The sequence below is a fragment of the Nicotiana sylvestris genome, chromosome 12, assembly GCF_000393655.2.
Source record: "Nicotiana sylvestris chromosome 12, ASM39365v2, whole genome shotgun sequence".
NCBI lineage: Eukaryota > Viridiplantae > Streptophyta > Magnoliopsida > Solanales > Solanaceae > Nicotiana > Nicotiana sylvestris.
In genome coordinates, this window is record NC_091068.1 from 139,285,817 (window position 1) to 139,300,300 (window position 14,484).

At 41.8% G+C, this 14,484-nt stretch overlaps 1 protein-coding gene across 1 annotated transcript; it reads left to right on the forward strand.

The window, feature by feature from the left end:
* The first annotated feature begins 9,751 nt into the window (after positions 1-9,751).
* LOC138883836 (uncharacterized) lies at positions 9,752-10,408 on the forward strand. The gene is made up of 2 exons (XM_070164551.1): positions 9,752-10,096; positions 10,358-10,408. The coding sequence occupies exons 1-2, from the start codon at positions 9,752-9,754 to the stop codon at positions 10,406-10,408; spliced, it is 396 nt and encodes a 131-aa protein (XP_070020652.1).
* The last annotated feature ends 4,076 nt before the right edge of the window (positions 10,409-14,484 follow it).

Genomic DNA, 14,484 nt, shown 5'->3' on the forward strand with positions numbered 1-14,484 from the left:
GCTCATGCGTGCATACGAATGTGCGGAAGAAATTCAAGGAGTTATATTTCAAGCTGAATCAAGGACGCACGATAAGAGTTCAAGAATGTAAAATCTTTCCTAAAGGTTCTGCAGCCTCCCAAGGATAAGTACAGACGTCTCCGTACCGATCCACGATACTCTACTAAACCTGCTTATGACTCGTGAGACCTATGTAACCTAGGCTCTGATAACAACTTGTCATGACCCTAAACCCAGACCCGGTCGTGATGGCACCTCTCGTGAAGACAAGGCCAGTCGACACTTCCCCATTTCAGTTTTAAACAATTAATAATAAGAATTAAGTCTAAAAAGTAATAAATAATCCAAAAGTAAGCAGTGAACATTACAGTTTGCAGAAATAAAACCCAACACAGCCCGATACCAGGGTGTTACTAGTCATGAGCATCTATCAATAGGTTACAAGTTTGAAATGCCTACTAAACTATTACAGAATAACTGATAAAGAGATAGAAATGAGATAAAGGGGGAGAGGCACGGGGCTGCGGACGCCGAGCAGCTACCTTGTAAACTTCGAAATCTGTCGGGAGCTCTCAACTCTCACGAGTAAGATCAGCAACGCCTGAATCTGCACAGGGGTGCAAGGAGTAAAGTGAGTACTCCAACTCAGTGAGTAATAATCATAAATAAAGACTGAGAAATACGAAATCACGTAAGGCACATTACAGGATATAATGAAGCAGTAAAAGCCAGTAACATAGTGAATCAATACGGATATGTAGAAATCATTTTTGTTCAACTTAAACTTCATGAAATGCCTTTTCAACAATTAAGCAGGTAAATGACAGGCAAATAAGAAAGATAAACACATAAAGGTTCGCCCCTTGGGCACAATATCAACAATTCCGCCCCTCAGGCAATATCTTAGAATAATACCAGCCCCTTGGGCTATATCTCACATGACAATGGGTACTCGTGCTCATTGAGGGTGTTCAGATTCCTAGAGGGACCCCTTACGGCCCAAGCGCAATATCAAGTCATCTTGTGGCATCATCACTAGGCTCTCGGCCTCATATCAACAAGCCACCTCGTGACGTACAAATCTCAGGCCCTCGGCCTCATAATCATAATCAGTGTTTCCTCACATCATTACTCAGTCAGAATCTCACAGCCACTCGGCCAACAGTAAAATATGATTCTCCCCCCTAAAATATCATTTAAAAATTATCATTTAAGTGGTAAAGCAGAGTAAACATGGCTGAGTCATGAAACAGTAGAATATAGCATGACTGAGTTCAGGTATAAAGTCAAAATAGTGGGGAAATATCAATAAAAATCCTCTAAGGGTTCAAATAATTGGCACGAAGCCCAAATATGGCATTCAGCCCAAAACATGATGATAGCAAATAGTTTTCAGTCAAATACGCGGTAAAACAAACATTCGGGATGGACTAAGTCACAATCCCTAATAATGCACGACCCCACGCTCATCAACTAGCATGTGCTCCACCTCAATAACGATGTGCAATCCAGGGTTTCATACCCTCAGGACATCATTTGCAATCATTACTCACCTTGATCCGATCCAAACTCTAGCCCGCGATTCCTTTGCTTTCACAAATCGACCTCCGGATACTCCAAATCTAGCCACAATCAGTACATAACTATTACAATATGCTAAGAAAACAAAGACCACTCGAAAATATGCAATTTATATCAAAAATCCCAAAATTGCTCAAACCCGGCCCTCCGGCCCACATCTCGGAATCCGATAAAAGTCACATCAGTAGAATCCTCATCCTCTCACGAGTTTATACATACCAAGAACATCAAAATCGGACCTCAATTTCCCCTTCAAATTCCCAATTTACACTCTTCAAATTCAAGCCCTAATTTCCCCAATTTTAGGCTTTAATTTTCCACATATTTCATAATTAAACAAGTAAGAATCAACATAGGATCGAGTATTGAGTTCAAAAATCTTACCTCCATGTGTAATCTCTTGAACCCCTCTTCAAATCCTCTCAAAAAGCTCCAAAATCGCCCAACAATGGAGAAAGTTAGCCCCAAAATCGCGGACAATGGCTATTTAAACATTCTACCCAGGCATCAAAAACCTTCTTCGCGGACGCGGTCAATGTCTCACGTTCGCGAAGCACAAAATAACTTTGACACAAAATTACTCTTTACGATCGCGACCAGCCACTCGCGAACGCAATGGCTCCTCAGCTTGAGCCTTCGCGATCGCGTTACCTCTCTCGCGAATGCGATGAATAAAACACCTCAAGCCCAACTGGCCAATTTTCTCTACGCAAACGCGGAGCTTCACCCCGAACGCGATGCCCAAACAATTAGCCCTTCATGAACGCGAAGCTTTCCTCGCAAATGCGAAGGCTAAAATTCCAGCCTTCACCAGCTAACCCTTCGCGAACGCGAAGGCCATTTCTCTGCAACACTGATCAGCAATTTTTTACAATTCCAAACAACATGCAATGGTCCGATTAACCACCCGAAACTCACCCGAGGCCCTTGGGACCTCAACCAAATATTCCAACATATCCCATAACCTCATTTAAATTTGTTTCACCCTTCGGAACGCTCAAAGCAACATCAAAACACCAAAATCACATCGGATTCAAGCCTAAGAATTCCAAGAACCTCCAAATTACGTTTTTGATCAAAACCCAACCAAACCATGTCCGAATGACCTGAAATTTTGGACACACGCCACAAAATGACACAACGGAGCTACTGCAACTTCCGGAATTCCATTCCGACCCCTAAATCAAAATCTCACCTATTAACCGGAAAATGCCAAAATCTCAATTTCGCCAATTCAAGCCTAAACCTTCCACGGACTTCCAAAATGCATTCCAATCACGATCCTAAGTCCCAAATCACCTAACGGAGCTAACCAAATCATAAAAATCCCGATCCGACATCATATACAAACAAGTCAAATCTTGGTCAAACCTTTCAAATTTAAGCTTCAAACTGAGAACTGTTCTTCCAAATTCATTCTGATTACCCTAATAACCAAAACCAATGATTTACATAAGTCATAATGCATCACACGGGGCAAGTCATGCCCGAAAACTGGCGAGCAAAGTGCAAAAACTCAAAACGGCCGGTCGGGTCGTTACACTTATCGTATTAATTAATGGATCTACCATCCTAAATCCTAAACCCATATTGTAGATAATATCAGTTCCAATATTCAGAGTTCGCATGATGCAACTACATAAGCTTCTCAGCAGCTCACCAAGGCATCGAAAATCCAACAATGTAATTCGTCTATGGTAAGTGTCTATATTGCAGCTAGTCCTAAGCTATTTAACTGATGCCTTGCCTTCTGCTTCGGAAGTTTTGCTTTGCAGAGCTGTTTGTTGGTGGTGATAATTGGGGTCATCCTGCTTATTATAATCGTACTGGTGGTAGCATAAAGGATTTTAGACCCATGGAACAAGAATCAGGACCCCCATTTCGTAAAGCTTCTTATGATAGTAAAGTAGAAAAGTTCCTACAATTGTAAAGAACAACTGTTCTACGGGTGTTACTGTGCAGACAAATGTTTTTTTGGCGTTCTTCTATGCTAACTAATTTCTTTACAAACTTTGCTATTTTTTTAGGTTTATCCAAAGAACATGTCATGTGTAAACAAGGTACCTAATGTGCTATGACTCAACATGCACATTGGTGCCACCTTGGCCAAGCTTAATGCCATGTGGCAATCCATAACAAAACCTTTATCCACATAATTAAAAATTATCCCAAATTACTTGACATACTATTCACTTTTAATACACTTTATATATCATATTATAATATACTTTACTATCATGATCATGTGGTACCATAAATACATACACTTATTATTTCGTTAAAACATCCATGTAAAAAAAGCACATATTTTCTCTAATTTTTAATTTTCCTAATCTCATATAAAGAGTAAAATTTTCGTACACTTAATTCTTAAAATAGTAGAAAGATAACCTTTTTTTCTTGTAAAAAAAATTAATTCATATCTTTACATTAAAGAAAATTTCATAAACTTTCTTATATTATGTGTATAATTTAAAACATATTCAAAAATGGGAATATTAGTAAATATATATGAAATCTATGTTTTGATCAAGAACTTTAATTATCTATTAAGGCACTTTCATAACTTTATGGCCTTCCGTAAAATCTTGATAATTCTAACATATCCAAATCACATCATGGCTTACCAATAAGTTAACCTATAAATGATCAGCATGACAACCATTTCCCAAGCAGTGATACATAGCATATAATCTGACCAAATTTGGTAAAGCCATCAAAAATTGAAATGGATATAATATTCTTCATAATCTACAACAGTTCATGAAATGATTTTCAAACAGGAAAAAGAACATGAAGTATAATTTCGTTAGTTCACAAGATAGAATGCAGCGTGGGGGAAAAGTAAGTATAAAGCCACTAATAACCCCTAATCTGGTGTAGAAACTGGAAGCTATTATATGTCAGAAATCTCGTACTATACAGCATACCGTATATTAGCAATGAAATGAGAAAATTCCCCTCAAAATACCATATCAAATATATATATATATATATATATATAGATAGATAGATAGATATAAGGTTGTTAAACTTATGGGATGTAACAGCCTTATCCTTATGAGCCTGGGCCAAGTGTGCTCGAAGGTCCCTAAGCTCCTCCTCCTTTTGACTGCAAAGGAGCTTCAAATCATTCCTCTCCTCCGAGGTCTTCTGGAGCTCGGCCTCACATTGGCTCAGGTCGACCCTAAACTTGGTGAAAGCCTATGCAAAAAGAAATAGATAAGTAAGGATAAAGTGAGAACAAGGAAAAAAAATTCAACAATAGGAATTAGTACTTACTCGAGATAAAAGGTGTTGAGCCTCTTGAAAAATGGTGGATGCATCGTTGAGGACGGCGGTACCATCAATCCAGGTAAAACAATCCCGGAAGGGATCCTCTTCACTGGGGACTCCGCTTATGTCAGGGATCTGTAGAGCCCAAGTATCCTTTATGACCTCCTCAGAAAAGGCCGGTAGGGAGGGAGAGTGACCTATTGTCACAGCCCCGAGCGAATCTCTCGGGGAGCTTTGATCAGACTTGGGGGTCCTAGAACCGGTTTGCTTTGGCATGCTTGTTGATGCCCGAGGGATAATCTCAACCTCGGGCGATTCGGGAGCTTTGCCCGAATCTTTCTTCGAAGCCTCCTTATCACGAGGCAGGGTCTCGACAACCGCCTCCAACTTGGAAGGCTTGGCGACCTCGACCGGCTTCCTTGCTCGAACCACCAACGCCGATTCGTCTTCATCTTCTTCTTATCCCAGTTGGCAGGCCGACTCTATAGTCACAGGGATGAGATTTCTCATGTGTCTTCGAACTGGAGCCCTTGTAGGTTGAGGATCCTCAGACTCTGAGTCCCTCTTCCTCTTATTATATTTCCCCGACTTCGGGGCCAGGGACACGATCTTTTCCCCAGGCAGGGCCGACCTCATTTCGGCTACATCTCCAATGCTTGCATGAAAGAAAGTCAAGAATAAGTAAAGAGAAACATTACAAAAAAGAGGGGGAGGACATCGAAAGCTTACGAAATAAACTTAACATGATGTTTGGCTTCCCATCTGCCCCTTGACAAGTCACGCCAGCAGCGCTCGGCATGGGAGGAAGTCGCGGCCAACTTGCAAACCCAGTTTTCGAGGTCGGTGACCGTGAGAGACATCCAAGAAACAACTGCAAAATAGATGAAGGCATTACGTAAAGCAAAATATGGAGTAAGAAGACTAATGGATAAAACATCACTTAAGTTAAGTGTTCCACTTCTCTGGGAACAACAATTTCTCATCTAGGATAAGGTCGTAGGTCCTAACCCGCACAAATGATAACTAGGGATTATATTTTATTTTATACTCCTTTTTGCTTGAGTTTTGGATTAAAAATGTATACAAGTAATCCCAAAAGCTTACATGTTGTGCTTGTTTGCAGAGTTTGGTCAAAAAAATGACAAGAAGTCAAAACTAACTTAAAAAGGAGTGAAACCTGCACAAGTACCAAGAATAAGTCAAAGCACTGTTGCAACATTATTGCGGTCCGTAGTGGATAAGTTCAGAGGGATGCAGTCCTGGAGTTCTAAGTAGTGCGGTCTGCGGTAGATTCTATGCGGTCTGCGGTAGCCTTATTGCGGCCGCAATCCATTTGTTGCAGTCCGCGGAGAGGGGATTCAGAGAGCTAAGGATTTTGGAAGTTTCAAGACACCGCGACCGTAGTCCATTTGTTGCGGTCCGCGGTAAAGCCACCGCCGCCGTAGTGCATTTTATGCGGTCTGCGGTGGCCAGATTCAGAGACTTAGAAGTGAAGCCAAAAGGCCTCACCGCGGCCGCAGTGCATTTTCTGCGGTCCGCAGTACCTTCGTCAGGGGTATTTTTGTCCAGAAAATTTGGCCTTGTATAAAATTTGGCCTGGTATTTTTACGGTATCTTATCTGTAGCTGAGCACGTGAAGGCCGTTTTGGACCTATTTTGAATAATTTTGTAGCTAGTTGAACATTGAATCTTTAAATCTTAGCTTGTAATTATATTATATGGGTTATTCTTCATCTAAATATCTGATTTCTTCTATTATTATGAGTAGCTAGACCCATTAGCTAGGGTTGTGGCTCAACCCTAGTGTGGGTATTTGATGGGTCTTTTGTTTAAAGGCTTAGATGTTTATGGGTGGTTGATATTTGGACTGATTTGTGTTTTCTATGTTGAATTAGTGGTTGCAAACACTAATTTATGCCTTTTTGACTTGGACTCTTCTTGAGAAAGAGAGCTTGAGTCAAGGAAAATCAGTCCAACAAGGAATTGGGGTGTATTCAAGAGATTGATAACCCCAATTAAAGGGTTAAACCTAGTGATAAGTAATACCCGACTTGAGCCTATATTGCTTGCACAATTTTGACACCCAATTGGTCTTGAGAAAGTCAATTAGGGCAAAGTCACTCAAGCTACCGAGAGGTATAGAGTGAGTAATTTCGTGCATTGGCTATATCGCAATCCCCAACATAATAACTTTGCCTCAGGCTTTAGAACCCATCAACTATTCACCTAGAAGGTAGTTACTTCCCTAGTGCCTCGTTAACCATTTAATAACCTAACAAGCATTTATACTTAGCTTAATTTCGTACATCATTAGTATAAAATTAGAAGTAACAAACAAACAATTATGATTGAAAGTTTAATCAAGAGCATTACACACTGCTAGTTTAGATAGGAATCCAAATCCCATACATTCTAGCTCCATGTGGATTCAATCCCGACCTTCTTGGGTAAAAGCTGCATCGACCGCTCTTGCCACTTTGTAGTGGTGTAGGGTTGGATCTGATCACTTTTTGGCGCCGTTGCCGGGGAGCTAACGGTTTTCGCTATTTATATAAATAGTTTTGTGTATTGGTTTTCTTTCCTTCTGAGATACTATTTTGTGTGTGACGCCAATTCAGGTACAAAATGGTGGCAAATAACAACAATGACCCTCTTAAAAACGTGATCCCGGGGAGGAGGTTGATGATAACGGTGAAGATGAGGTGCATCTAGTACCTCAAGGACAAAGGAGAGGCCGTCAGGCCAATGATAATGTTCTAGACCCTCCCCCGCCACCTCCAAGAGTGGCTTCTCGGGTGTTTCCCAATCAAGGATATTCTAGTGCAATTGTCCCACACCGGATCCGAGCGAGCTATTTTCAAATTACAAATGTGATGTTGACTTTGTTGGAGCAGCGAGGGAACTTCACAGGTTCTCCCCATCAAAATGCTTACAAACACCTTAAGGGCTTCGTGGATACCTGTTGGGGGAGAAAGCAAACAAATGTGTCAGAAGATGCACTTCGGTTGAGACTATTCCCTTTTTCACTTAGAGGGAAAGCTTTGGACTGGCTTGAACGGCTTCCCAACCATTCCATCACTACTTGGGATGAGTTGGCGGATAAATTCATTGCAAAAATTTTCTCGTCGGGGCACATGGAAACTTTGAGGGATGAAATCTTAGCTTTCAAATATGAGCCCAACGAACCGCTGCATGAGATATGGGAGAGATACTGGACTATGGTAAAGGAATGTCCCAATAATGATATGAATGAGGCAATGATACAACAGATATTCTACCGAGGTATTAACATAACAAATTAGTGCATAGTGAACCAACTCGCCGGGGGAAATTTCATGAACACACTATATGATGAGGCTAATGCAATATTGGATGATATGGCTGACACGTCCTCCGCTTGGCAAAGTAGAGCAAATGTGCCACAGGGTGACCCCACGGTCATTCACTTGCACAAAGAGCTCCATGATCACGGGCAGGCAATAGAAGAACTTACAACAATAATGAACCAGCTAGCAAAGGCACAATTACAGCAGGTTCAAACTCCACGACAAGTAAATATTATGGAGGGTGTCAACATGCTAGTGAACAAAAGAAGACAAAGAAGTCAACAGAACCAAGGGAGTTCGGATCAATATGACCAAATAGTGGTGGGTTCCAAGATGATGGTTATGATGAGCAGAATGAAGAAGTGCAATATGTGAACAACTATTAAGGCTAAAGGGGAAATTCTTCTAACTAATAACAATAATGGAGATCTCAAGGCAATTGGGGAATTCAACAACAACAATGGAACAGTAATTGGGGGAACAACAGCCAAAATCCAAATTGGGGCAACCAGAATAATAATCAGAACAATCAGGGTAATTGGAGTGGCAACAACAACAACTGGGGTGGAAATAACAATCAGGGTGGTTGGAACAATAGCAATCAAGGAAATCAGGGGCAAGGCTTTCAAAGGCCCCCGATGTATCAACAATCAAACGATCCACCCCGATTTCCATCCCAAGGTCCTAGTTCATTGAATCATGAAATTGGGAGAATCGAAATGCTGTTTGAACAGATGATGAAAAAGAATGCTGACTCTGATGCTCAGTTGGCATCCCACAATACTTCAATCAGAAACTTGGAGGTTCAATTAGGCCAAATTTCACAATCCTTGAATACTCGCCCTAAGGGGGCTCTACCTAGTGATACGGTAGTCAACCTGAAGGGTGGGAACAATATCGGGCATACAATGGCGGTAACTACAAGAAGTGGATGATACGGTGATGTGAATGCCTCCAAACAAAAAGAAATTTGAGTGATGAAGTTGAGCTGCAAGAGGATGAGATCCCTTTGGTGGTTAAGAATGTGATTAATGAGAACTTGAATGAAGAAGTGAGGATTAATATCCAAGATAACGAGGTGGAAACTCATAATGACATGAACCCGTCTAGGGAACACATAATAAACATGCCAAAAATGGTTGTGCCTAAAGCCAATGCTCATTTTCCAAGGCCACCTCCACATTATCCTCAAAGGCTCGCAAAACAGAAAAATGAGAACCAGTTTAAGAAATTTATTTGATATGACAATGAGTTTATCCATTAATGTGCCTTTGGTGGAGGCTCTAGAGCAAATGCCGGGTTACGTCAAATTCATAAAAGACTTGGTGACAAAGAAAAGATCCATGGATTGTGAAACTACCAAGATGACCCACCAAGTTAGTGCAATAGTGCACTCAATGGCTCCAAAGCTATAAGATCCCGGTGCTTTCACCATTCCTTGCACCATTGGGAGCGTAGACTTTGCAAAATCTCTATGTGATTTGGGGGCAAGTATCAACTTGATGCCCTACTCAGTTTTTAAGACTTTATGTATTGGGCAACCGAGGCCGACTTCCATGAGATTGTAAATGGTGGATAGAACAATGAAGAGTCCATTGGGTATAATTGATGATGTTCTTGTCCGGGTAGACAAATTTATCTTGCCGGCTGATTTCGTGATTCTCAACTGTGAGGTCGATTTTGAGGTGCCTATAATCTTGGGAAGACCTTTTCTTGCAACTGGGAAGGCCTTAGTTGATGTGGAAGCAGGGGAACTCAACTTCCAGGTGGGTGATAAAAAAGTAGTCTTTCATGTGTGTAAGTTAATGAAGCATCCCAACTGTACTGAAGTGTGCTCGTTCGTAGATCTTGTCACGGTAGTGATAATTGATGATACTAGTGCAATGATCAATGTGGAGGACCCTCTAGAGACGGTATTGATGAATCTTGATGTAAACGAGGATGAAGGTCGGGTGGAGTGTGTTAATGCTTTACATAGATTAGGCTCTTACTCTTATGAGCCTCGGAAGCTCTCTTTGGATCTTGAGAATAGGAAGACTCCACCAACAAATCCCTCAATCGAGGAACCTCCTGTGTTGGAGTTGAAGTCGTTGCCTCCACACCTCATGTATGAATTCTTAGGCCATAGTTCAACTTTGCCAGTTATTTTTTCCTCTTGTCTTACTAACATGCAGGTAGATGTTACATTGGTGGTGCTCCAAAAATGGAAGAAGGCAATTGGATAGACTTTAGCTGATATTCGAGGGATAAGCCCCGCCTTTTGTATACACAAGATTATTCTTGAAGATGATGCAAAGACCTTCTTGAAACATCAAAGGAGGTTGAATGAGGCAATGCAAAAAGTTGTAAAAAAGGAGGTGATCAAGTGATTGGATGTCGGGGTTGTGTACCCCATCTCTAATAGTTCTTGGACTTCGCCGGTGAAATGTGTGCCAAAGAAGGGTGGTATGACCGTGGTTACCAATGCGCAAAATGAGTTAATCCCTACTAGGACTATCACCGGATGGAGGGTGTACATGGATTACCGCAAGTTGAACAAAGTGACCCGCAAGGATCACTTTCCATTGTCTTTTCTTGACCAGATGCTAGATAGACTTGCTGGGCGTGCCTTTTACTATTTCTTGGATGGGTATTCTAGGTACAATCAAATTTTGATTTCTCCAGAAGATCAGGAGAAGACCAGCTTCACTTGCCCATATGGTACTTTTGCCTTTTCTAGGATGTCATTTAGGTTGTGTAATGCATCGGCTACATTCTAGTGGTGTATGATGGTCGTATTTACTGACATGGTGGAGGAAATTTTAGAGGTATTCATGGACGACTTCAGTATTATGGATGACTCATTTGATAAATGTTTGAAGAATCTTGATAGGGTGTTGGCCCGATGTGAAGAAACCAATCTTGTGCTCAACTGGAAACAATTCCACTTCATGGTTGAGGAGGGCATAGTCCTTGGCCATAAAATCTCAAAGCATGGTATAGAGGTGGACAAAGCTAAAATTGAAGTGATTTTAAGGCTCCCTCCTCCTACCTCAGTCAAGGGGGTTAGAAATTTTCTTGGGCATGCGGGGTTATACTGGAGATTTATCAAGGATTCTAGAGGATTCCCATTCCTCTCCCTATGGTGGTCATCATGATGGGGCATGGACAGCTTCAAAGGTTCTTAGTTGTGGGTTTACTGGCCAATTTTGTACAAGGAAGCAAGTGAACTTGTGAAGAGATGCGACGAATGTCAAAGAGCGGGTGGAATTTCAAAGAAGGATGAGATGCCTCTCAACACTGTTCTCGAAGTTGATTTTTTTTATGTGTGGGGCATTGATTTCATGGGCCTGTTTGTTAGTTCATGTGGCAACATATACATTCTAGTGGCAGTTAACTATGTTTCAAAGTGGGTTGAGGCCGTGGCTTTACACAATAATGAGGCCCGGAGTGTTGTTGCGTTTCTCAATAAGAGTATTTTTACTAGGTTTGCACTCCTCGAGCAATCATAAGTGATGGAGGGTCTCATTTTTGCAATAGAGCTTTTGACACTTTGCTTGCAAAGTATGGTGTCAATCACAAAATTTCTACCCCTTATCATCCTCAGGCGAGTGGCCAAGTTGAAGTCTCAAACAGGAAAATCAAGAGTATATTGTCAAAGACGGTCAATGTAAATAGGACCGATTGGTCAAAGAAATTGGATTATGCTCTATGGGCTTATAGGAGTGCTTACAAGACTCCGATTGGTATGTCTCTGTACCGGTTGGTGTTTGGGAAAGCTTACCATCTACCAGTTGAGTTAGAGCACAAGTCCATGTGGGCTTTGAGGAAGCTGAATCTTGAATGGGATGTGACAGTAAATCTTCGTGTGGAGTAGCTTAATGAACTTGATGAATTCCGATTTCATGTCTACTCTAGTTCGTCCTTGTAAGGATAAGATGAAGTACATTCATGATAAGTATGCTCGTGGCAAAGAGTTCAAAGTGGGTGATTTGGTTCTCTTGCTCAATTCTCGGTTACGTCTGTTTCCGGGAAAGCTTAAGTCAAAATGGAGTGGACCTTTTGAAGTGGTGCTTGTGACTCCGTTTGGTGCACTTGACTTGAAAAACAAAAATGGAGAGATCTTCAGAGTTAATGGGCACAGAGTCAAGCACTATCTTGGCAAAATTGATGACAGCCATATGGTGGCAATGATCCATCTAAAGTGATTTGATGGTAAACTGCGTCGTGCTGCGATGTTAAATCAGGCGCTTCTTGGGAGGCAACCCATGTGTCTTTCTTTTTGTTTTTCTTTGATTTTCTTCTTAGTGTAGGATTTGCTTTTGGACTAACTGGTTGTGAGATGTGTGTAGGGTTGTTTTGCAGTGCAGGACCAAAATGAAAAAATATGTTGCACTCTCTGAAGTTTGGACCGCGGTCGCATTACATTTTTCGCGACCACAATGTCCTCATCGCGGGGGAAAAATTTGATTGCAGTTCGCAGTGCTCAATGGTCAAAAGTGGAGGTTCTCTAAAGTTGTCACCGCGGCCGCAATGCATTTTTCGCGGTCCGCGATGAAGTCCTTGTTTGTGCCTTCTGTGTTTAAGTATCGCGGTTTGCGGTCGATTTTATGCAGACCGCGGTGGGTAAGTAGCATGGGTTCCAGGTCCTTTTTCTATAAATAGAACCTCAGGCCCCCTTTTTACACTTTTCGCTCATTTGCTCTGTAAATAGATAAAATATTGTTCATCATTCCCTAAGTGCACAAATTCAAACACTGATTCTCAATCATCTGTATTGCATCTCATCTCTGGTACTTCAAATCTTTCCCTAGTCTTTAATTTTGTTTTGTTCTCTTTTAATTTGTTAGTTCGTACTTCTTTTTCTTCCCTTTTCTTTCAATTTTTAGCTTAGGGTTACATAATGTTGTTTAGATTAGGATTAATTAGTCAAACATGATGATTGACTACCTAGTGGGTTGATAATATGTGGGTTAAGGCTAAAATACAAAACAAATATTGAAACCCTAAGTTGGTGTTGCTGAGTATTGCTTACCGCGACCGCGGTGGATTTTTTGCGGTCCGCAGTGCCTCTCCGCGGCCGCGATGTGTTTTTCCGTGGTCCGCGGTAGTAAACTTCAGAGGGGTCAATTTTAAAGACCGCGACCGCGGTTGATTTTTTGTGGTCAGCGGTGCCTGACAGTGGCCGCACATCATTTTTTACGATCCACTGTGACCTGAATCAGAGAGTGGGTATTCTAAACCCCACTCTACTGCAGTCTGCGGTGCTATTTTATGCGATCTGCAGAGGTTCTTTTGCGGCCTCAATGCTTTTTATGCAGTCCGCAGTCAGCTATTTTCAATCATATTCTTCACTGTTTCTTCTGGTACTATGATACTAACAAACACTAAATGAATTCTCCTTGCAGACAATGGTTAAATCACGAGGCGGTGATGAAAAATAGAAAGGAAACGGAGAGTCCTCCTGGGGTAGGGGACGAGGTATGATCAAATTGATCCCCCAAGTCCGGAAAGCAATTGAGGACACCAGAAAACAAATAAAGGCTGTAGATAGAGTTGTTTCCCATTTAGAGGGAAGTGAGTATGTGCCCTCCCAGGAGGCATCTGAGTTTGATTCAGTGCCTGAGTATGTCCCTGACTTCCCGGAGAAATTGAGGTTGAGAGATGAACCTATCTCCCCTGCCTCTCCTACTGCTCAAGCTTCAATTCCAATTTCTTCTGAGTTGTCTGAGGGCTCAGCGGAGAGCAGTGATAGTGCTTCTTCTACCTCACCTACAGCTTCAACACCCGGTGAGGATCCTATTGCTGAAGAAAAAGGGGGAGAACCCCAAACCGGGGGGGTGAAGAGAACTAGAAACCCGGAGGCCTGGTAGAGGAGATTTGTTAGTGAGGTAACATACCACAAGTTCCAAGAGTGGTGGCCTCAGAGGAAGCTGATTCTTGAGTGATAATTCATTGAGATGGACCTTCTACCTCACAACCCTAATGTGAAGAGGCAATTCATAGAGTGGCTGGGCTGGGAGTATTTTACAAGCAAAGTCTGGGATGAAAACGAGCACTTAGTCGAGGAATTTTACGCAAATGCCGCCCACATAAAAAGGGGCACTAAAGTGACGAAGGTGCAGAACTTGAAGATTCAGTTCGATGGACAGTCTATCAATGACTACCTGGGCTTCGTGGAGGAAGATGAATCTCTATATTTGGAAAATGTAGAATTGGATGAGGCATCCCGTCCGTGATTAGCAGAGTACCTGGTACTCTAGGGTACTACCCTAGCATGGTTGACAACAGGGGTTCAGATTCTGAGGAACACCTTGAACTT

Coding starts and splice junctions, on each gene's coding strand:
- LOC138883836 (XM_070164551.1), top strand. CDS start 9,752: ATGGTGGATAGAACAATGAAGAGTCCATTGGGTATAATTGATGATGTT. Junction 10,097..10,357: donor TGGAGGACCCTCTAGAGACG/GTATTGATGAAT, acceptor ACTAACATGCAG/GTAGATGTTACATTGGTGGT.